This window comes from Notolepis coatsorum (assembly GCF_963971535.1).
Source record: "Notolepis coatsorum genome assembly, chromosome: 3".
NCBI lineage: Eukaryota > Metazoa > Chordata > Actinopteri > Aulopiformes > Paralepididae > Notolepis > Notolepis coatsorum.
The window spans coordinates 124453335-124477583 of NC_140167.1; the positions used below are offsets into that span (position 1 = coordinate 124453335).

The window sequence follows — 24249 nt, forward strand, 5'->3', positions numbered from 1 at the left end:
ACTTGCAAAGTTTTCCCTCAATTTATCAATGAAATCTGTCATTAATTGAGTGATTTTTGGCTCAATTGTGCGTGTTAATGTTGACATGAAAAGAAAAAAGTTTAAAAAAAAAATATATATATATATATATATAAAAGAAAAAAAAATATTTTTTTATTATCATGTAATCTTTGGCGGGCCGGTCAGAATCATCCCGCGGTTGAATAGCCCTGCTCTAAGGTATTAGCCATCAGACTTCAAAAGCATATGACGTCTTTAGTTCATCCGGATCAAACTGGCTTCATAAGAGATAAATTGGCCGAAGTCGGCTTTCCTTCCATTTAACGCCCCTGCAAAAAAAAATATAACCCTCACAGAAGAGATACCGATGGTTAAACACTTTAGATGTTTGGGAGTTGAAGTATTCCCTACCATAAGCCAAACGGTGAAGCACAATTACATAAAAATCCTAAATAAAATAAAATACGACTTTGACAGGTGGTCAAAACTTAAAAACTCAGTACAGGCACGGGTATCAATAGTTAAGATGGACGTCCTACCTACAATCAACTTCTTCATCTCAATGCTACCGTTAACCCCTTCAGAGGGTTACTGGAAAAAATTACACTCCTCCGCATACAAATTTATTTGGAATAACAAACCACCACGTATAAAAAGATCCACCGCACAGAGAAACAAAGCAGACGGTGGTATGGCATTTCCAGATTTTTTCCACTATTTTAAGGCGTACACTTTAAGACCACTGACAACATGGTTTGATCCCCAAGCATCAGTATCCTGGAGAAATTTTGAAGAAAATATAGTAGCTCCACATAGACTGAAGGACATAGTATACACCAAATTATCAATTAAGCAATGCGAACGGAAATTTGGCCCCATAATTACTCATGCAATCCGGATATGGCGTGAAACACAAAAAAAATATTCTAACCCACATAAATGGCATAATCATACTCCCTTATTCAATAACAATGCACTCCTGATTGGAAAACGACCTATAAGATTCCCTAGATGGGAAAAGCAAGGCATACACACATTAGGAGATGTTTTCAACAAACAGGGTTTTTGTAGTTATGATGAAATACACAAAAAATGTAATCTCACCGATTCTACATATTATTTTTACGCACAGTTATTGCTATGTTTGAAGGCTCACGGTGTTCCATTAAGGATACCAATTGTACACCACAGATACCACAAATTCTTCTATGAAAGAGAGACATCGAGAGGTTTTGTATCAGATTTTTATCATCAATTACTAACGTCCTCGTATGAAACCCTCCCCTAGACTCAGTCTGGAGGAGGGATATACCAGACCTGGAAAAAGATTTTGATTGGCAAGAAGCCTGGGCAAATGTTCGACTTGCATAAAGGAACCCGGACCATCAACAAATCAATCTTAACTATATTCACAGGACATACTTGACTCCTATAAGACTGAACAGAATGGGTCTTAAACAAGACTCCAAATGCTCCTTATGTACAAATGGGGACGAGGGGACATTTAAGATAGATAAGATAAGATAAGATATTCCTTTATTGATCCCCTTGGGGAAATTCAGGCATCATAGCAGCATGGGGGGGAGGGGGGGGGGGTACAGGTAGTAAAACAACACAGTATACAGGTAGTAAAAAACAACACAGGCAGTGTAAACAATTTGATCAATATGGTCAATATAATTTACTATCTGACTAGCTGAGGAATATTCACATTATTCACAGTGTCACATAAGGTGCAGTATGCATGAGGTAGTGTTATAATTTACTATCTACTGAGTATACATTATTCACAGTATCACGGTATCCACTGAAATATACATTATTCACAGTATCACAGTATCACAGTATCCACATAGGGTGCAGTAAGCCTAAGGTAGTGTAGGTTGTCCTCCTTGGGTTCCTATAAGTCCCAGGTCAATGTCTGGTAGCAGTCGCTGTCGCTGCCCACTGTTGTGGAGCCTGATGGCCGCTGGTATGAAGGACTGTCCGAGGCGGTTAGTTGAGTGTCGGGGGGGAATGAGTCTGTGGCTGAACAAGCTTCTCATCTTGACTAGCTCGTCGTAGAGGGGGTGGTAGGGGTTCTCCATGATGGCAGCCAGCTTCATTATCATTCCCCTCTCTACCATCACCTCAAGTCTAGGTAGCTCGACTCCCACCACGGAGCTAGCCTTCCTCACCAGCTTGTTGAGCTTGTTGGTGTCCCTTGAGTTGATGTAGCCTCCCCAGCATGCCACAGCATAGAAGAGGATGCTGGCCACAACAGACTGGTAAAAAGACTGCAGCAGTTTGTTGCACACATTGAAGGACCTGAGTCTCCTCAGGAAGAACAGCCTGCTCTGTCCCTTCCTGTAGAGGGCCTCTGTGTTGTCCGACCAGTCCAGTTTATTGTTCAGGTGTACCCCAAGGAACTTGTATGAGTCCACCATCTCCACATCCACCCCTCGGATGGAGATGGGAATCGGGGGGAGCCTCTTCTTGCCCCTCCGGAAGTCCACCACCAGCTCCTTGGTCTTACTGGTGTTGAGTTGGAGGTGGTTGCTGTCGCTCCACCCCACGAAGCTCTCCACCAGGGCTCTGTACTCCTCCTCATCATCGTCGGTGATGTAGCTTACGATGGAGGAGTCGTCTGAGAACTTCTGCAGGTGGCACCCGCTTGAGTTGCGGCAGAAGTCTGAGGTGTAGAGGGTGAAGAGGAAGGGTGACAGCACAGTTCCTTGGGGGGCGCCGGTGTTGCTCACCAGTACGTCAGACTGACTGTCCTTTAGTCTGACGTACTGTGGCCTCTCAGTGAGATAGTCCTTGATCCAGGCCACCAAGCCGTGCTCCAGCTGCATCGCGGAGAGCTTTATGCACATGTACTGGGACTGCCGACCAGTTAAGATATTCTGGAAAGAAGTGACCCAGCAATTATCAAATCTCTTAACTCTGAATATACCTGTACACCCCTCTGTATTACTGCTGAATGATGTTTTTGAGTGTGCAGTACATATACAGCTAAAGAGATTGGTTTTATCTGGTATCACAGTGGCTAAAAAGCTGATAGCATCACGATGGTTTCAACCGGAAAAAATGTGCCGGAAGGTCTGGATTCTTACATATCTCGATGTGATTTATCTAGAAATATCTACAGCAAGAATTTTGGGTCTCAACGAATCCAAAATGACAATGTGGTTAGAAGTGGTGGAGAGAATAAAAGCTAGCATGTCATCCGGCTCTCGACATGAACGGTCGCAGAATAGGAAACGGCGGTGGAAAGCAACAAAAGCGAAAATCTACAGTCCCATTGTGACTTTTACCTGTTGAATGGCTCGGAGAGTAAACATCCGGCTATTGGAGCGGCAACTATTCACCGACTGTTGACGGCTAATCCCGAACGAAAGAAATTACGCCCGACAGGCAAGTGTAATAAGAGATCAATGTTTTTATTATATCTGCTCATGTCGGGTGACATACATCAGAACCCTGGTCCCGTAATGACACGGAACCAGAGACTACAGTTAGATCTGCTGACCCAAGAAGCGGCAGCCAGCTTCGCCAGCACAACCGATCAACTGCTACCCACACAGACGGCGGCTAACGACATGATCAACGGCAACATTCCTCCTCTACCACCTCTGCAAAAGAACCCACGAGAGGCCACAGCGAGAGGGAAGGAACCGGGATTCACAACCGAGGCGCCCAGCACGTCGCAGGGACAAAACAGCGAGGCATCGCTCCTCACACCGGCGCCGGAGATCAACAGCATCCACGCAATTGACGCTTCAGCCAGCAGTTGCACCAGCCGACCAGCAAGCGGCGACATACCCGCACCGAAGCCCCAGCAGACTTGGAGAGCGGCGCGTGACGTTAGCTCGGCTGGCCCCGCCATGCCAGCTAGTCTACCCGGGCCGGGGCCAGGACAAAAGGCACCCCCCCTCCCCCACAATGGAGTACTAACAGACACATCTGTAAACAACCAGCCCCCCCCCCCCCCCCACATCGCGGGCTTTCACACAGAGGAATACAGACTCCAGCAAAGGACAAAGGATCACCCCCTCCCCCCCTCCCCACTCACGGCACAAACAGCAACAACGCCCCCCCTCCCCCACCACAGGACAGGACACAAATGAACAGAGTTACCTCAAGTGTGACAACATCAATCTGATTACCAGCAAAAATGGACTTCACATATTCCATCTTAATACAAATAGCCTGAGACCTAAACTGGCTGAAATCAAACAGTTGTTTTTAAACAGTAAGGCTAACATATTGTGTTTCACAGAAACAAAATTAGACTCATCTGTACAGGATCCAGAGATTGAAATTGAAAACTACTCAATAGTCAGGAGGGATAGAAACCAGTATGGAGGTGGCGTCTGTGTGTATATACACAAGGATACCAAATACATCAACCGTACTGACCTTAACCATGATGAAATTGAAACTGTTTGGATTGAAATCTTATTAGACAGGGCGAAACCAGTACTAGTAGGCACAATATATAGACCTGGCTTTTATGACACACTTGATGGGTGTTTAGCTGGGGTGGAGGGGGTAGAAAAAATTCTTATTGGGGACTGGAACACGGATATGCTGCGTAAAGCAGCATCCGTCTTCAAGGCCTTCAGTAGATTTTCTGATCTGCACGGTTTCAGCCAGCTAATCACCCAACCCACAAGGGTATGTGATTCGACACAAACCACCATTGACCTCATTTTGACCTCTGACAAGTCCATGATCTCCAATAAAGGGGTGATAGCATGCGGGTTAAGTGATCATTATATGATTTTCTGTACCCGCAAAAAGCTAAAACAGAAGGCCGGCTGTCACAAAACAGTCACATCTAGAGACCTCAAAACTTACTCTAGAGAGGCCTTTAACCTAGAACTGGGGAGCTTGGACTGGTCAGATGAACTCAGTGGTACACAGGTTGAAGAAACCAAATTCAAAACCAAATTCACAGCAATACTCAACAACATGGCACCCATAAGAACCACCAGGGTTAAAAATTGCGCTGAGCCATGGATGCACACTGAAATACTGGCCGCTATGAAAACCAGAGATAAAAAATGCTCTGAACTTCATAAAAGTCAGACAAAGCTTTCCAAAAGCTCAAACAGTGAACTCCAAGCCCACGTGGTTGAACTAAAAACTCAAAGAAACAGACTAAGAAATGACGTAAACACCATGATCAGAACCGCAAAAAGAAATTTCATCAACGACAAAACTGAGGAAAACAAAAACAAACCCTGCGAACTTTGGAAATTACTCAATAATCAACTAGGCTGCAGTAAAAAACTTAAAACCAGATTATCAAACATAAACATAAAGACGGACAACACGCTCATCACAGACAAGCTGGATGGAGCCAATTACTTAAACATCTTCTTCACAAACATAGCCACAACACTGGTAAACAAACTACCCTCCCACTCAGGGCATTATGGGGTAGAACCCTAGGGGTCCAGAAAGACGACTTCAAACTTGAAATGGTAACAACCGATGAGGTACTCAAAAAATTTAGCGCCCTCCAACCTAACAAGGCCACTGGCCATGACAACATCCCCTCCAAATTCCTCAGAGACACAGCAGCCGCCATCACCCCAGTCATCACACACATAATAAACCTCTCTATAAAACAGGGGCACGTCCCCAAGGACTTCAAAATTACGAGAGTGACCCCTCTGCACAAAAAGGGCAGCAAATTAGACCCAGGCAACTACCGCCCTGTTTCTATTCTTACCTCCATCTCGAAAGTCATGGAGAAAATAGTCTACGAACAGGTCGAAAAGTACCTGGCGGAAAAAAATCTAATCTACGAATTCCAATCTAGCTTCAGAACGTCCCACTCCACTGACACATGCCTCCTCTATTTGAACGACCACATCAAACAAGAGGTGGACGCGGGCAAATACTGCGGCATGGTCATGCTGGACCTACAAAAGGCCTTTGACACTGTCAATCACTCCATTCTGATGGACAAGCTAAAAGCAATTGGTTTTGATAGCTTATCAGTGAGCTGGATGCAATCCTACCTGGAGGGGAGAGAACAGATGGTAGAGGTAAACGGTACTCTATCCACCCCCTCACAGTGAGCTGTGGTGTTCCACAAGGAAGCATACTAGGACCGCTACTCTTCCTAATTTATGCAAATGACATGTCGTCAGCCTGTGACTGCAACTTGTTCCTGTTTGCGGACGACTCAGCCCTGCTGGTCTCTGACAAGAACAAGTTGCAGGTTGAAAAAACCCTCAGCTCGGAACTAAGCAAAATCTGCATATGGCTCGCTGATAACAAACTATCATTACACATGGGCAAAACAGAGTCCATTCTCTTCGGTTCAAATAACAAACTCAGCAAGACCGACGGCTTCTCAGTTACAGTGGGTGACAATATTGTCACAAGGAAAGACGAAATTACCTACCTGGGTTCCATCCTAAAGGCAAATCTTTCCTGTGACAAAATGGCATCCAATGTAATAAAAAAAGTCAACCAACGAACTAGATTCTTGTACCGGATCTCCTCTCTGGTAAACAAGAATACCCTGAAGACTCTGGCAGGAGCACTCATTCAAGGGTACTATGACTATGCGTGCACCTCATGGTACCAAAGCACCTCAAAGGCGCTTAAAACAAAATTACAAACATCACAAAACAAACTGGTCAGACTACTACTTGACCTGAACCCCAGAACCCACCTCACCCCTGCCCACTTTGACAACCTAGGATGGCTTAGAGTAGACAACAGAGTACAGCAACTTGCAATGGGCCTGGTCTACAAGATACACTATACGACCGGGGTGCCCATGTACATGTCAAAATACTTCCCAAAGGTCAGTGAATACCACAACCACTACACCAGAGGAAGCTCAACAAATCATGTTAAACCCAGATTCGGCTCAAACAAGGGACTAAACACGTTTCGCAATTATGCCACAACAATGTGGAACGCCCTACCCAAAGCTGTAAAGGAATGTGAATCCCTGCCCACATTCAAAACCGCTCTTTTTTTTTTTTTTATTATAATTTTTTTAAACACACATATAAACACACGATAAGATACACAAGCATTAATATACAGTGTATATCCAACAAAATTACCATTTATACCAATGTCTTATACAGGATATACCCCTAATACCTGTTATCTAAAAACCTACACACATATGCTCCATCTCGAACCCCCCCCTCCCGGACCCCTCTTTGGATAGTACCTCCATTATCCCTTGCTCCTAACCAGACACTACCATTATAAGCTAGCTTTTATTCTCTTCACCACTTCTAACCACATTGACATTTTGGATTCATTGAGACCCAGAATTCTTGCTGTAGATATTTCTTGATAAATCACATCGAGATATGTAAGAAACCAAACTTTCCGGCAAATTTTTTCCAGTTGAAACCAGCGTGATGCGATCAGCTTTTTAGCTACTGTGATACCCGATAAAACCAATCTCTTTAGCTGTGGATTTACTGCAAACTCAAAGACATCATTCAATAGTAATACAGAGGGGTGTACAGGTATATTCCAAGATACGAGTTTTGATAATTGTTGGGTCACATCTTTCCAGAATGTCTTAACTGGTGGGCAGTCCCAATACATGTGCATAAATGTCCCTTCGTCCCCATTTGTACATTGGGAGCATTTGGAGTCTTGTTTAAGACCCATTCTGTTCAGTCTTATAGGAGTCAAGTATGTCCTGTGAATATAGTTAAGATTGATTTGTTGATGGTCCGGGTTCCTTTATGCAAGTCGAACATTTGCCCAGGCTTCTTGCCAATCAAAATCTTTTTCCAGGTCTGGTAAATCCCTCCTCAAGACAGAGTCTAGTTGGAGGGTTTCATACGAGGACGTTAGTAATTGATGATAAAAATCTGAAACAAAACCTCTCGATGTCTCTCTTTCATAGAAGAATTTGTGGTATCTGTGGTGTTCAATTGGTATGTCTAATGGAACACCGTGAGACTTCAAACATAGCCGTAACTGTATGTAAAAAAGCCATGTGGTGAGATAATTTTTTTTGCATATTTCTCCATAACTACAAAAACCCTGTTTGTCAAAAACATCCCCTAATGAGTGTATGCCTTGCTCTTCCCATATAGGGAATCTTATAGGTCGTTTTTCAATTAAGAGTGCATTGTTATTGAATAAGGGAGTATGATTGTGCCATTTATGTGGGTTAGGATATTTTTTTTGTGTTTCACGCCATATCCGGATCGCATGGGTAATTATGGGGCCAAATTTCCGTTCACAGTGTTTGATTGGTAGTTTAGTGTATGCTATGTCCTTCAGTCTATGTGGGGCTACTATGTTTTCTTCTAATTTTTTCCAGGATACTAATGCTTGGGGATCAAACCATGTTGTCAATGGTCTTAATGTGTACGCCTTAAAATAGTGGAAAGAATCTGGAAATGCCATGCCACCGTCTGCTTTATTTCTCTGTGCGGTGGATCTTTTTATACGAGGTGGTTTGTTATTCCAAATAAATTTGTATGTGGAGGAGTGTAATCTTTTCCAGTAACCCTCTGGAGGGGGTAACGGTAGCATTGAACTGAAGAAGTTGATTCTAGGTAGTACATCCATCTTAACTATTGATATCCGTGCCTGTACTGAGTTTTTAAGTTTTGCCCACCTATCAAGGTCGTCTTTGATTTTGTTTTGGATTTTTGTGTAATTGTGCTTCACCGTTTGTCTTATGGTGGGGAATGTTTCCACTCACAAGCATCTAAAATGTTTTACCATAGGTATCTCTCCTGGGAGGGTTATATCTTTTTTTGCAGGGGTGTTAAGTGGAAGGAAAGCCGACTTCGGCCAATTTATCTTAAATCCCGATAAATCACCAAAGTTCTCAATCAACTTGAACAGATGAGACAATGTGGTGTTGGGGTTTTGCATGAACAATATTACGTTGTCCGCATATAAACTAATTATATGTTGTGTGCCCTTGATTACGATTGGTTCTATGGATTGGGATTGTCTTATATATTGTGCTAAAGGCTCTAATGATAGATCGAATAGTCCGGGACTAAGAGGGCAACCCTGTCTGGCTGAGCGTGATACCGGAAAGATTTTGGAGATGATTGTACCTGTTGTAATCATGGCCGATGGGTCTTTGTATAATACTTTAATCATATCAATGAATCCTTTTCCTAACCCCATCCTTTCTAATACTGCCCATAGATACGACCATTCCAGCCTGTCGAAGGCTTTCATAGCATCCAGGGACAGCATCGCCTTAGGTATGGTGTCGTCCTTGTCGGCATCTAGTACGTGCAGTATTTGTCTTATGTTATCAGTGATCAGGCGGCCTCTTATGAAGCCAGTTTGGTCCGGATGAACTAAAGACGTCATATGCTTTTGTAATCTGATGGCTAATACCTTAGAGTACAGTTTGATATCGGTCCCGAGGAGGCTTAAGGGTCTGTAACTACCGCACTCGGTGGGGTCTTTGTCTTTTTTGAGAAGGACTGTTATGAGTGCAATATTGTCGTTTTTATGGAAGTTCCCCTCCTTGACTGAGTATAAGATCATATTTAGTAATAAGGGTCCAATTATGTCCCAACAAGAAAGGTACATTTCAGGTGGGATACCGTCTCTTCCAGGAGCCTTACCACTTTGCATTTCGGATATGGCCTTTTTTTTTTTTTTTACTTTGGCCATCTCGCCGGCTCTTTTTTGCGTTTATCGCATTTTCTCTGGTCAAGAATGACCGACAGACAGAAACAGGTTGAATGGGGGTACAGATGGGGGGAAGACACTCTGAGAAAGGCACGGCTGCAGTCCGGGAATCGAACTCGCTAAACCCCAGATCCGTGACGAGCACGGTTGTCCCCGGCGCCGAAATAGCGCTCGAGGTACGCGGTGAGCTACTGGAGCTCCCCCGGATATGGCCTTCTTGAGTTCCTCTAGTGTGATCGGTGTTTCTAACTGTTTAGCGTCATCCTCTGAAAGTTTAGGGAGAATAATTTGATTAAGATATGTGTCCATTTTATTTTGATCGAAGGTCGTTTCTGATTTATATAAGTCGGAGTAGAATTCTTTGAATGTATCGTTTATTTTTTCAGGGTCTGTTTCAAGTACTTGTTGTGCTCTAATGGTAGTTATATCTGCAAATTTTGCATTCATTCTTAATCGCATGGCTAATAGGTGACTAGGTTTAGAACCTTGGGAGTACTGCTGTTGTCTTGTGCTGCGTATTTGTATTTCCGATTGTTGTCTGTATATGGCATTGATCTCTATTTTTAGTACGTTAACTTGATTTTCTAGTCGAGTTGAGTTGTTGTATTTTAAAGAATTAAATAACGTTGAGTAAAGCGTTTCCAGTTCAGACAGTTTTGTCCATTGATTCTTGCGCATTTTGGAGGAAAAGCTATCAGTGAAATCCTTGATCATTCCCTTTACCGACATCCATATTATTCTGGGGTCTTGCACCGAGTTAAAGAGCACCTACGGGAGGCTGCAATTCGAAACTGGCCACCGTAAATGCCCAAAACCCCCACCACCTCCTAATAGACAGTCTCCTCCCCACCGCATGTATATATTCCCTCCCCGCCGTATGTATATTTCTCTCCCACCCACCCACCCCCTCCTAATGTACAGTCCCCTCCCCATCATATGTATATACTCTGTCAGGATCTAGGGGTAACAGTACTGTATATTTGAATACCGTTTATGTCACAAATGTATCAGTACTAAATACCTATATGTCCCTATGCCATAAATGTCATGTATGTTGTGTATGTCATAAATGTCTATATGAATTGAAAATGGGGGACCCTGATGAAAACAAGACAAACGTCTTTCTCAGGTCTGCATCCCCTTAACAATTGTATGTATTGAGGCGTACTGTATTGTACCCATTCTGCAATCTGTTAAATAAAGTTTTCATTCATTCATTCATTCAGCATATAATGGTATTGTCTGGTTAGGTGCGAGTGATAATGGATGGTTTATCCAATGGGGGGTCCGGGGGGGGGGGGGTGCGAGCTAGAGCTTATGTGTGTAGGGTATTAGATAGCAGGTATTAGTAAGTAAGTAAGTAAGTAAGTATTTATAAAGCACCTTTCATACATGTCATGTAGCTCAAAGTGCTGTACACAAATATAGGCATATATAACGATAAAAGCAATAAAGTCACAGTGATCAGTTAAGATCAATGTTTAAAAAAAAAATAATAATAATAATAATAGTAACGTAAAAATGAAAATAACGTAAAAACAGTCATTTGCTTACCAGTTTGGGAGAACAGGTCCGCACAAACATGTCCGCTCAGTAGCAACCGGAAGTGCACTAAACCAATGCACTTGTATGGTAGGTAGCAATGTTTAGCTCTTATAACGCTAGTGTAGTTACGTTTTTATCAGTGGTCATAGTTGGGTCCATAGTGCTTTACCAAGTCCCATGGATCCATCAGTGGCCGTGTATTGTGTGCGTATGTACCCGTTCCCTCATGTGGTCAGTGGCCAGAGTTTGGGTCCATAGTGCTTTACCAAGTCCCATGGACCCATCAGTGGCCGCGTCTTGTGTGCGTATGTACCCGTTCCCTCATCTAAAGAGTTGGGTCCACAAGATTTTTCCAAGCCTTACGGATCCATCAGTGGTCGTGTATTGTGTGCGTATGTACCCGTTCCTTCATCTAAAAAGTTGGGTCCACAAGGCTTATCCTAGCCTCATGGATCCATCAGGTTTTTCCAAGCCATAACTATTTGTAAGCTAGACTGTATAGGTACGTTTTTAATTTTCCTTTAAAAATGTGTATAGAGCTGGCGTTTCTGATGTGTGTTGGTAGTGTGTTCCATAGTTTTGGGGCATAGTTGGCAAATGCCATACTTCCTATCCTTTTTTGGTTTCTGGGCGTGTCTAGTAAACCTGTAGTGGGTGACCGTAGCGTTCTTGAGGGCAGATAACTAACTAGGGAATTTGCTATGTATTTTGGGCCTTGCTCATTAAGAGCTTTATATGTTAGGAAAAGGACCTTAAAATCAATTCTATGAGTTATTGGAAGCCAGTGCAGAGTGGCCAGGACTGGAGTGATATGTTCTCTTCTCCTTGTATGAGTTAGTAATCGAGCTGCAGAGTTTTGGATAAGCTGAAGCTTCCCAATGGTTGCTTTGGGAAGACCAGTGAACAGTGCATTACAATAGTCAAGCCGACTTGATACAAAAGCATGAATACGTTTCTCTGCATCCTTTTTATTTACGAAAGGTCTTACTTTCGCTATGTTTCTTAGGTGGAAGAATGACGTTTTCATGGCCTTATTTATATGAGACTTAAAGGTCAGGTCTGAGTCCAAGATGACACCTAGGCTTGTAACCTCAATCTTTACATAGGATGACAGACTCCCCAGGTTTTTACACAGCACTTCCCTTTTCGCTTTTGGCCCGATCAATAGGATTTCGGTCTTGCTTTCGTTTAATTTTAGGAAGTTATTGTTCATCCACTTGTTTATTGCTAACAGACAATTTGTAATGGACTGTATGGCTGTAGTGTTATTTGGTTCTGCGGAGATATATAGTTGTGTATCATCAGCATAACTATGGAAGCATACATTGTGGTCTCGAATGATGTCCCCGAGGGGCAGCATATATAGTGAGAAGAGTAATGGACCAAGGCAGCTTCCTTGTGCGACTCCAAAATTGCTGTCATGTTCCTCGGATACATTGTCTCCAAGCTTAACATAGAACCTTCTCCCCTTAATGTATGTTATGAGCCAATTTAGTACATGATCGGAAAAGCCAACCAGTCTTTCAAGACGACTGATCAAGATATTATGGTCAATCGTATCGAACGCTGCACTAAGGTCCAATAGGACAAGAATTGAGACTTTGCCAGCATCGGAGTTTAGCCTGAGGTCGCTAACTATTTTGGTAAGGGCAGTTTCAGTGCTGTGATTTGTTCTGAAACCTGATTGTAATTCCTCCATGATGTTATTATCTTTGAGAAAGGAGTTTATTTGTACTGAGACTATCTTTTCTAATATCTTGCTGATAAATGGAAGGTTCGATATTGGCCTATAGCTTTTTAGTTTGTTTACATCTAAGTTTGTTTTCTTTAGTAGTGGTTTTACTACAGCCGTTTTAAATGCATCTGGAAAAGTGCCTGTTTGAAGAGACATATTTATGATTTCAAGGACATGATTTGAGACACTATCGAACACCCGCTTGAGAAATGCTGTTGGTATAGGATCGAGGCAGGAGGTGGCGGAATTACACTCAGAGACAATCTTACAGAGGTCAGGTAATGTAATACATGTGAATTCCCCCATAGCTAATATGAATTTCCTCATATTAGGGGTATATCTAAGACATTTAACTAAATGGTGATTTCATTGGATGTGCACTGTTAATTAATGCTTGTATATCTAATCTTGTGTTGTCATGTTTGTTTATGTGTTTGTTTAAAAAATAATACAAAAAAAAAAAAAAACATAGTGAAACAATTATTGTAAACAAAACATGTTTGAGAGGAGCAGGGAAATCCCCAGGTAACCCGGGGTGAAATCACCCCTCCCCACCTTACCCTCGATACGACTAGGTTGAACAGGTACTGCCCTGTTAATATGTGAACACGCTACCCGTTTATTATCATCACAGGCTGAGAGAAGGACTCACCCCTCGATCATATGTCATTAAGCATAGCTTTGCAGGGTAAATAACCCAACTAGTTGTGAGCTCAACCACGTTACAAGCTAAAGCAACAAGCTAACGCTCCTGGCCTAGTGAACATAACGAGCCAGCACCGCAGCTAACAGCTAACTGGCTAAAAGTTAGCTCACCCAGCTAGCACGCAAGCTAAGCAGCTATCACCGAAACTGCACACGAGAACAGAATAAGCCAACACCTCAGACAGCCGCCGTCTGACTCACCTCCTCATCCTAAGAGAGAAGAGAAAAAGAAATCAACACAGTTTCCAAAACGGTGCAGATATACAGCGGTGTCGGCACAATTCCTTTATAGGCTGCAGCCGACTTGAGCGTGGTGTTTCCGATAAAGAAGCACCAAACACACTTTTCCTCGTGAGGGTAACTTTCTACTTGAAAGATGGGGCCTTCACATGACAGAGAAGAATCCGCTCGTCCAAAGATCCCGGGTTTTAACCATAGACCTTGGTCACGGCCCACTAGATTGACTACCGTGGGCTTCAAACCAGGACCCTCCCTCTGCCGTCTAAGAGGCAGAAAAAAGGATACTAGTCTGGGGCCGGTCTTCGTAAATTGTGCAGCTAACCCCCCATAGCAACATAACTGGTGCTCGCATAGCAAAAACATCACTCACGCAGAGGTAGCCAGCTTCTCACAACAGCCGACGCCTACTGCACAGTCCAGCTGCAGACCCGAAGGTAATACCTGTCCAGCTGCAGCTTGGAGGACTGTAGTAGTAGTAGTAGTAGTTTATTTTTTTCAGTCATCAAAAAAAAGTACAATATACATCATCATTTATCAATATTTGATTATTTACAGTGACTGAAAAAGGTACAGACTGAAGCATAGTGTCCTATATATTTTTTTTTTTTTTTACTCCAAAACAGTATTATAAAGACAAGAAAAAAAAGCAAGCAAAATAGTGTTTTTCACCCTTGTAGTTTTTCAAAATTTAGCATAAAAAAAAAGAAAAAAAAATACAAAAATGTAGATTCCAAAACAGTATTCTAAAAGAAAAAAGAAAAAAAAGCAAACAAAACAGTGTTATTCACCCTTGTATTTTTCAAAAATTGCTTTACAAACCTTTTTCTTAAAAACCAAAATCGAATTACTCATTCTTAAACCGGTGGAGGTCAGAATGATCATCATCTTCCAGACACCCCAGTGACGAAGACATTATCGCCGTATTTTCTCGAAAATAGTGAGAGAGAAAACAAAGATATAATGTCAACGTATCTCCTTGCTCTTCTGGGCCCCGTTCCATGTACCGGGATAACCGAGTTAGCCGGATAACTTTAGCTGGATAACTGGGTTAGCCTGACTTTCCGATTTCATGTACCTGGATTTTCCAAATCACCATGACAACATATCCAAAAGTTTGAGCCTGGTCGAAAGCAGAGTTCAAGTTCAAGTTAGCCTGAACTATCGCCACGCCCCCGCAAAGAAGTGACAGCCCGTTTCCTGAAACTATTCCCACAGTCTACGATCTGCATTATACCATTCTGAATTACGTTTTTGTGCTCCATTCTTCCAGAGGGGGCTTTTGAAATGTAAAATAGACCCAAAATGCTGATATTAAATTCACTTTGTCCTAAATAATGCACGTTATATACCGTGGCGACGGTGGCGCTCGCTCGTGCGATGTACACATGATGTGGTTATTTTAATTGTAACTGGGATTAAGATGTCTGATGAGATGCGCTGTTTGACGGATTTGAGAAATTGAATGAGCCGTTGACGTCACATTAATGAATGAGGATAAAGAGATAAACTTCATTCAAAACAAAGGATATTCTAAACACGGGTCTCTCGTTCATTAATGTATAAACAATGAATTTATCCCATCTGGCCCAGTGGCCCAGCGGTAGTGCTCAAGCCTCCCAATCCACCGACCGGGGTTCAAATCCCCGTGTTTCCAATATCATTTTTTTGAATATAATATTAATGATTATACGCCAAAGTAGCCTGGTTTTAAGTTAAAATATTATAAATCTACATGCATTGAGGATGTCATTCTTTATATAGCTCTCAACGTGCACCAAATTGAATTATTCCTATATTGCAAAAAGAAGGACCCCGGTCTTGAACCCGGGTCGTCCGTGTGGAAGTCAAAAGAACAACCCGTTGGACCACATTGGAGATAAGTTAAATATTGACTATACATCAATCAATGGGCAAGAAAGCCGTCTCGTAATTCTGTATAACAGTTAACTAGTTATTTTCGCTAGCAAGATCTCATTTGATTATTCAATCCAGCAGGCAAGTTTAAAGAAATATAATCTGATTGATTGAGGTAATGAGGGACTTAGAATTAGCCTATAGATAACGCATTTAACTTGTCGGCGAGGCGATTGAGCCTATTGCAATCTGTCAATAAAGTCTTGAATCAATTAATCAATCAATGCCGTTGAGAATCAGGGTCTCTGCCATCGATACGTGCTGGCTTTCCACCTAAAACGGGAGCGCGCATCTAGCCTGACTTGAGCCTGACTCTCAAGTCTGGCTTGAGTTAACGAGACTGAATCCTCCTTTGTGAAACAGGAAAATCCCGGCTTTGAACATCGGGTTAACTGAAGCTGGATAATGGACATGTTGATCGACTTAGTTGAACCACGTACATGAAACAGGGCCCTGTTCTCCTTTCTTCAGACTAAACAACCTAGCTCAAGTGTTGGTATACAGGCACTTCCTTGTGGTGAAAGTGAAGAAGGAGATGAGGGTATGGCCACACCCCTGCTTATGTAGGTAGCGGATGGGGGTGTGGTCAGACAGATGATGGTATGTAAAGGTACATTGTGAGTTTTTATTCAGTGCAAGTACTGAAGTGGAGAGTATTGCCACTATGACGCTGAGCAGAGCTATGTGAAATATTACTTGAAACACACACACATAGCTTGGAAAAGGAGCACGCCTGTCGCGTCTGTAGCATAGAAATGAATGACAGAAAGGAGCTGACAACTCATAAAACGTCCCTGGTCGACACAGGCCCTAAGACTGGTAAAATAGATTCCTTACCTCAGATCGCCATTCCAAATATCGATCGCGTTTATTGATCCAACGCTGGGTACTGGAAATATGTATTCCATGCTGTTCTGGGGCTCGGCAATGAATCCGATCCTCTCGGGTGACTTGCCCGAGAAGTAAAATGAGGAAGCTCAGAGAGAGTTTGCAGCACTAACGTGAGGCTAGATTGATGAAATATGAATTAAAATCGCTAATAAAAAAAAGCAAGATCTCTCGACGTTGGCAATGAACAGTCGGCATGAACAAACGAGTTATCTCGTTGTTGGCATTGAAAGTGTTAAAGTGACATAATAATATTTGGCTATTTCGAAATGAAAGACTATCCTCTGGCCTTTTGACCACATAAAAGACACTGTGAAAGACATGCAGATGTCCTTTAAACCAGGATTTCTCAACTGTTTTATGGGCGGGGGGGTGCTATTTGTGAATCCCCCAACATGTTTAGCATAGACAGAATGTCAATGTAGCTAATGTTAACCCAAACAATAATTTTTTTATCACCCCCTTTCAAGTTATTTCACTTAATTAATAATTGAAGGAGAGCTATAGACTTCAAATATACATTATTGAAAAATTATCTATACCATCGATTATTTATGTATTTGCCTTTATTTTTGCATTTAGTCTTCATCCAAAAATTGTAGATTGTGAACAAATGCTGCAATGTCCAAAAGAGAGGTTTGGCGATCACAACGCAGTGCTGATGACACCATGCCGGTCTGATGTATGAATGTCCACATTAATTTTCCAGCCTCTGTATTCACTAGTGAAAAAGAGCTGGGGACCCCTGGATTAGTCTCCAAACCATTACCATTTTTTGGGCTTCAAAGCTTCAGTGTTAGTAATTATCAGCGAAAAATCAATGTGCCTCGTAAATTACAGTCATGGATTTTTTAAAAACAGTTATGGCACATTTTTTGGAATGGTTTAAATTCCAAAAATTTAAATAAAGAAATAATAATAATACAATTTTCAAATGGAGCATTTGTTCGATTACAGTGGCAGCAATGGAAGCTTTGAAGCATTCGTGTCAGCCCTTGTCAGAAGTATCACATTTCAATTAATGTCCTGAATATAATGTTGTGTGTTCTATGATGCCTCAGTGTGGCCAAGGTGGTGGCTCCCAAGAAGGAGAAACTGGCCCAGGCTGAGGGGGAGCTGAAGGTGGCCATGGAGAGCCTGAAGAAAAAACAGGCTGCACTCAAAGAGGTCCAAGACAAACTGGCCAAGCTGCAACAGAACTTGGATGCTAACAAAAAGAAGAAGGCTGACTTGGAAAATCAGGTGTGTGTTTGTTTGGGTGGGAGGGATGACCATCCTACTTCTTCTACCTGCCTTGTGAACATATAACCCAGCCAGCAGAGCTGTGGAATATACAATCTGGTGTGGTAACCATGTTAGCTGTCAGCATTTGACCCAGACTGTAGCAAGAAATAACATCAGAAAAATCTAAATTACAAATAGTAATAGAAATCATAAGTAGAAAAACTAGATGTGTGCTGTTGGTGACCCCTATAAATGTGCACCGCAAATTTGAAAAGATGCTAATGAAAGCTATTCAGTTATCTCGAACGGAAAAGATCAGCGGCGGTCAGGGTAAATCCAGAATATCCACAACACTGTCGTTCTGGGATATAATTAGTTTCCCCCCCATGCATTTGAAACCAGTGGATGAATTATGACTCATTTTAATTAGAATATGTCCCCTTCCCGCTTAAAGGGTTTTACCCCAAAACATTGCATATTAATAGAGGGAGAGGAAGACAGAGAGGGAGAGGGGGGTGTTGATAATGTGGTCATGCCATATTCAAAGGAATTATAATTTTGTTTATATATATATATATATATATATATTTAATACATAATAAGTACTACCAGCAACTGCAAAATCGTTTGCTTTTCCCATGCCTGTAGGAAGGACACTGAGGACCATTAGTCGCACGCTTGTCGCTTCATGACTGACAAGCATTCAACCTCAGAAGAGAGAAACCTTTCTGTGATATGACATGATTAATAATAGTTTCTAAAGGTAGAGTAGCCTGAACCTTGTCGCGGGGCATCTGTGCAACTTCCGCTTGTCACAGCTTTGTCCTGTGCTGCATACGGTATGTTCTTTCAGAGGATGATTGCAGATTCGGCCTCTCCCACCCGAAGCCATCACGGATACTTGTTCTCAGGCACACTGGCATTGCATTCAAAAGAGTTGTGGCCCCCGACCCCAATGGCCTTAACACCCCCTCCTTGACACTAGCTTGGAAGTCTCAGCGGTTGTTTATACTTTTCTTGGCCCCCCTCCGCCCCAGTCCTAGTGCTTTCACGTGTCTTCTCTCATTTTTTTTGTTTATTTTTTAAATTCTTTTTTTCAACACTGAATTGAATTCCTCTTGAGAAAGTTTCACAATTCTCCCTTGGATGCTTCCGCTGGTTATTTCTCATGGTAGGGACGTTTCCAAGACAATAAAGCGGGTTGAGCTGAAATGCCATCTATTGGGGACGCTAGGGGTTGCTTATTAGTTACAGTACATGTCGTTGATCTTCAAATATGCCTCAAATAGTGTTTCCAATGCAATGAACTTGTGATAAATATACAGTTTGAAATACAAAGTCTCAACCATAAGGAAACATCCTCTTAAAAAGGTTATCTTGTGCCCCTGCCAACATTTACCCACAGGCTGACATAAATCACATGTCATTGTACATTGTACATCTTTGGTCCATCATACCATCAGCAAAATGAAATACATACTGTAGATAAAGTTATGAGAAAGCCATCACAGTGCAAGCTAGCATGTATCCATGACATAGTGATCTTCAAACCTTTTCCCTCAACCTTTACAAATTATGACTTGAAAAATATGTATTTGTTACTGATTATGAGAATATAAACCCTAAGGGTGATGACACAGACACCTTTTAGCCAATGCTGGTGGACAGTGTTCCGAGCAATGAGCACCAACAAGCCAAAGGGTACAAACCTCTATTCACGTTTCCTGGCAACAAGAAAACAATATCGTATGTGATTAAAGAAACAATGAGGAGGCATGCCCTTGGGCACTGTTGCCCATTGGAGTTAACCGATAGGTTGTCATGTGCATCACAGCCTTGAGCTTATCCCTGACCCTGAGCCTATTATCAGCCGTGACCTTTCATCTGTGCTCCCTAGGTGGATCTGTGCAGTAAGAAGCTGGAGCGAGCTGAGCAGCTGATCGGAGGGCTGGGCGGAGAGAAGACGCGCTGGAGCGAGACAGCCTTCAACCTGGGAGAGCTTTACGACAACCTGACCGGGGACATCCTCATCTCAGCAGGCATAGTGGCCTACCTGGGGGCCTTCACCACCAGCTACAGACAGGTACGGAATAAGTTTGGTATCCAACCAGAGTGCAAATGTAACAGTAAAGTGCAATAGTAATATATATGCCAGGGTTCTCACCCGCACCAAGTCCTGGCACCACATCACCCCCACCCTCATCCACCTCCACTGGCTTCCAGTCAAGTCCTGCATCAATTTCAAGATCCTCCTCATCACCTACAAAGCCCTTCACTCCCTTGCCTCCCGGTACCTAGCTGACCTCCTCCATCCCTACATCCCGCCCCGGAGGCTGCAGTCCTCTGACTCCGGTCTCCTCTCCATCCCCACCACCAACATGCAGACTGTTGGTCCCAGAGCCTTTTCTGTGGCCGCACCCACTCTCTGGAACTCACTCCCCCCAAACATCCGTAGTGCTACATCCCTGCACTCCTTCAAATCCCAACTCAAAACCCACCTCTTCACCAAATTTGTAAATGACTGATTTCCTTTTTTTTCTCGTTTTCTTTCTTTCTTTCCTTTTGATTATTATTTAGTTACGTTGTTCCCTGTTCCCCTCCCTTAGCTGCCCCTCCTGTTAAGCGCCTTGGGTCTCCTGAAAGGCACTATATAAATTTAAGATATTATTAATATTATTGTACAGGTGATTAACACATTTACCGCCAGCAGCAGGGGGCGCTGATCCCCCTTCATCGCCAGGTCTTTATTCAATGGATATAGTTTTAGACTGCGACATTTGCGAGTGCTTAAAATATATCTTATATTATATCAATCAGTCTAATAACGCCGTCGAGTCTCAGTGAGTTGCTTCCAGTCAACATGCCCGAGACAGATTGTTTTTTCATCCGTACATTTCCGTTTTATACCGTTTTGAATAGAGTATGGTTTGGGTGCTTTTCAGTAATTCCAGGAAAAAGACGAGAAAAAGGCATCACGTTGTAATTTTTCGGGTGATTATCTAATCATCCTGAAATCAATGCTAGATTATCATTATTATGTCTCCTCGTGCATACATGAAATGACCGTCGTAGCGGGGCGCTCGCCCCCCCCCACCGCAGCCAACGGTAAACAGCCATACACGGTCCACAGAGATAGCTGTGATCGCGGTAGAAATAAATGTCAGATCAACGATCAAATTCATATATAATGTTCTTACCTTGTATCTGATGTAATGCAAAAGAAATAGTTTCAAGTTTCTTTATTAGTTATCATACAGAAATACAGAATACTTTTGCATGAAATGCTTCTTTCTGTTTTGCTCCTGAGAGTGTGCTAGATAAATAACAAGATAGTGTAAAAGGAATTGGCCTTCCTTCCACTCAATGTGACTGCGAAGGCTACCATCCTCCCAGCAAATATACCCATGGTAGGACACTTTAGATGTCTTGGAATTGAAATATTCCCCACTATATGCCAAACGGTGAAGTATAATTATTCCTGATTCCTAGATAGGATCACAAATGACTTCGGCAGGTGGTCAAAATAAAAAAAAAACTCATTACAGGCTCGAGCATCAATAGTTAAGATGGATGTTTTACCCAGAATTAACTTCTTCAGCTCGATGTTGCCGTTACCCCCCCCCCCCCCCCCCCTGTTGGTTACTGGCAAAAAGTACACTCCGCTGCATATAAATTCATTTGGAACAACAAACCTCCACGAATAAAAAGATCCACTGCACAGAGAAACAAAGCCGACGGGGGTTTAGCATTTCCAGACTTCAACTATTATTTTAAAGCGTTCTCTTTAAGACCACTGATCACCTGGTTTGATTCTCAAGCATCTGTATCCTGGAGACCATTAGAGGAGAACATAGTGGCACCACTGCAGGATATAGTGTACACCAACTTATCAATTAAGCAATGCAACTTGAGATTTGGCCCTCTTATTACCAGTGTTGGGACTAACGCGTTACAAAGTAATGCATTACAGTAACGAAGTTACTTTTTGCGATAAATCGTACTCTAACGCATTACTTTTCAAATTCAGTAACGCTACTTACGTTACTGAATGGTTCGTCACTGCGTTATTTGCGTTATATACGGCGTAGATTGATAGCGAGCGGTAGTGATTATTATTATTATTATTATTATTATCCTCATATCCTGTCTGCCTGGCTGCGAGGAAACGCTATGCTGGGGGCGTGTTTTGTTTACTATTCCTGAGATTCCTGACTGATAATGCCAGCGCCCAGCTACTGCTACTCGCGTATTTCTCTTTTGTCGAGCGAAAAGAAAATAACGTTTTAGTTATGTCATTTGTGTTTTGGCTCAAAGATACTGGAGTATAACGTTAACTACGAGGACTCATCCAAATCCACTCGCCACCAGCGTAGAATGATACAAGGCGTCACACAGCAAATGGGACGGAAAACTTTTTTCAACTACTTGGAGAGAGAATATACAGTACAACATGGAAATGAAACAAAGAAAATGTTTAAGGGGCTGCAGGACTAACTTTACATCTCGACAGACACTGGTGAGTGCAGTGATGTGAATGTAAATGAATGGAAACTCAAGTTGATCAACGCATTTCTGACTACAAATCTGCCAGGGAATCTCATCAATACTAATCAAACAATATAAATATAGTCCTTTCATGCACAATTGATATCCTAACTATTCTAACGTTGCAATGCACGATTGATATCTTAAACAACGTTGCAAGACTGTTATAATGAAACGCTCCGGCGACAGATATCAAGGCTGTTCCTCAAGCACTTATTTTCAACCTAGAACCTAGAACGTGCATGCACTCAACCTAAACGTGCATGCGCGCAACCTAAACGCTGGGTTGTGCTCCCCTTATTACGTCGGGACATTTGTGTTTGTGTCAGATTTGTGTTTATCTAGACCATATTGCTTAGCAGAGTTCAGTGATGTGAATGGAAACTGTCAAGTTGATCAACCGATTTTGAGTATCTGTATCTGGCTGCATGGGAGCAATTTTTTTCTTCTTCAAGTAACTAAATAGTTACTTTTCACAGTAACGCATTACTTTTGGGTGTAAGTAACTAGTAACGTAACGGAGTTACTTTTTAAATGAGTAACTACTGAGTTACTATTTTTCAGTAACTAGCACAACACTGCTTATTACACATGTGATCCGGATATGGCGTGACACACCATAAGTGTACAAACCACCATAAATGGCACAGTCATTCTCCCCTATTTAATAACAATTTACTCCTTATTGCACAGCAACCATCAGATTTCCTAGATGGGAAAAGAAAGGCATACATACATTGGGGGATATCTTCGATGACCATGGTTTCTGCAGTTATCAAGATATATCTAACAAATTTAACCTCACCAACTCCACTCATTAATTCTATCTACAATTAAGAGCAGCTTTAAAGGCTCACGGAGTCCATTAAAGATTCCACTTGAGCACCACAGATTTTACAAATTCTTTTATGAAAAGGAGACATCGAGAGGCTTCGTCTCTGACTTTTATCGTCACTTACTTACGTCCTCATATGATGTCCTTCCCCTAGACTCGGTTTGTAGGAAGGATATCCCAAACTTGGAAGTAGATTTTGATTGGGATGAAGTCTGGGCAAACGTTCGGCTATCATCACGCAACCCGGATCACCAACAGATTAATCTTAATTTTGTTCATAGGATTTACCTGACTCCTAGACGTTTGCACCTAATGGGGCTCAGACAAGACCCTCGATGCTCCTTGTGTTTAAACGGTGCTCTTGGTACATTTATGCATATGTATTGGGAATGCCCTCCTGTTAAGATATTCTGGGAAAAAGTAACCACTCAATTATCAGAATTTGTATCTCTGACCATACCTATACTGCCATCTGTATTGTTGTTGAATGATGTTTCTCAGTTATCAACCTATGTACATGTAAAGAGACTAATTTTGTCCGGTCTTACGGCTGCCAAAAAGTTGATAGCGTCACGCTGGATTCAACCGGATAAAATGTGCCGGAAGGTATGGGTTCTTACCTATCTCGATGTGATTTATCTAGATATATCTACTGCACGGATTTTAGGTGTTAATGAAGCCAGCATAGCAATCTGGTTAGCTGTGGTGGAGAAGATAAAGGGAAGCATATGAACTTATAATTTCTGATGTTAAAGGGGTTATGCACTGCTATTCCTAGCACTATTTGGGCAACTTTACACACTTCCTGTGAGTCTATGTAACACATCTGTAATTTTTATTCCAAAAATAATCATTGTTTTATATTTCTAATCTTGTACTCAAAACCAGCATTTTTCAGCCTCATGAAAGCAGGCTATTATTGGCTTGGCTCCACCCATTCTGGCAGAATGCTTTGAGTGAC

The 24249-nt window shown here is 42.2% G+C and overlaps 1 protein-coding gene across 1 annotated transcript in view; it reads left to right on the top strand.

The window, feature by feature from the left end:
* Positions 1–24249, top strand: part of LOC311225992 (dynein axonemal heavy chain 7-like) — a gene marked incomplete at both ends in the record, with an annotated part of 810419 nt that overhangs the window by 481972 nt on the left and 304198 nt on the right. The window contains 2 exon segments of the mRNA XM_084311374.1: positions 17746–17926; positions 19806–19991. Of these exon segments, the coding sequence (XP_084167500.1) occupies positions 17746–17926; positions 19806–19991 (367 nt within the window).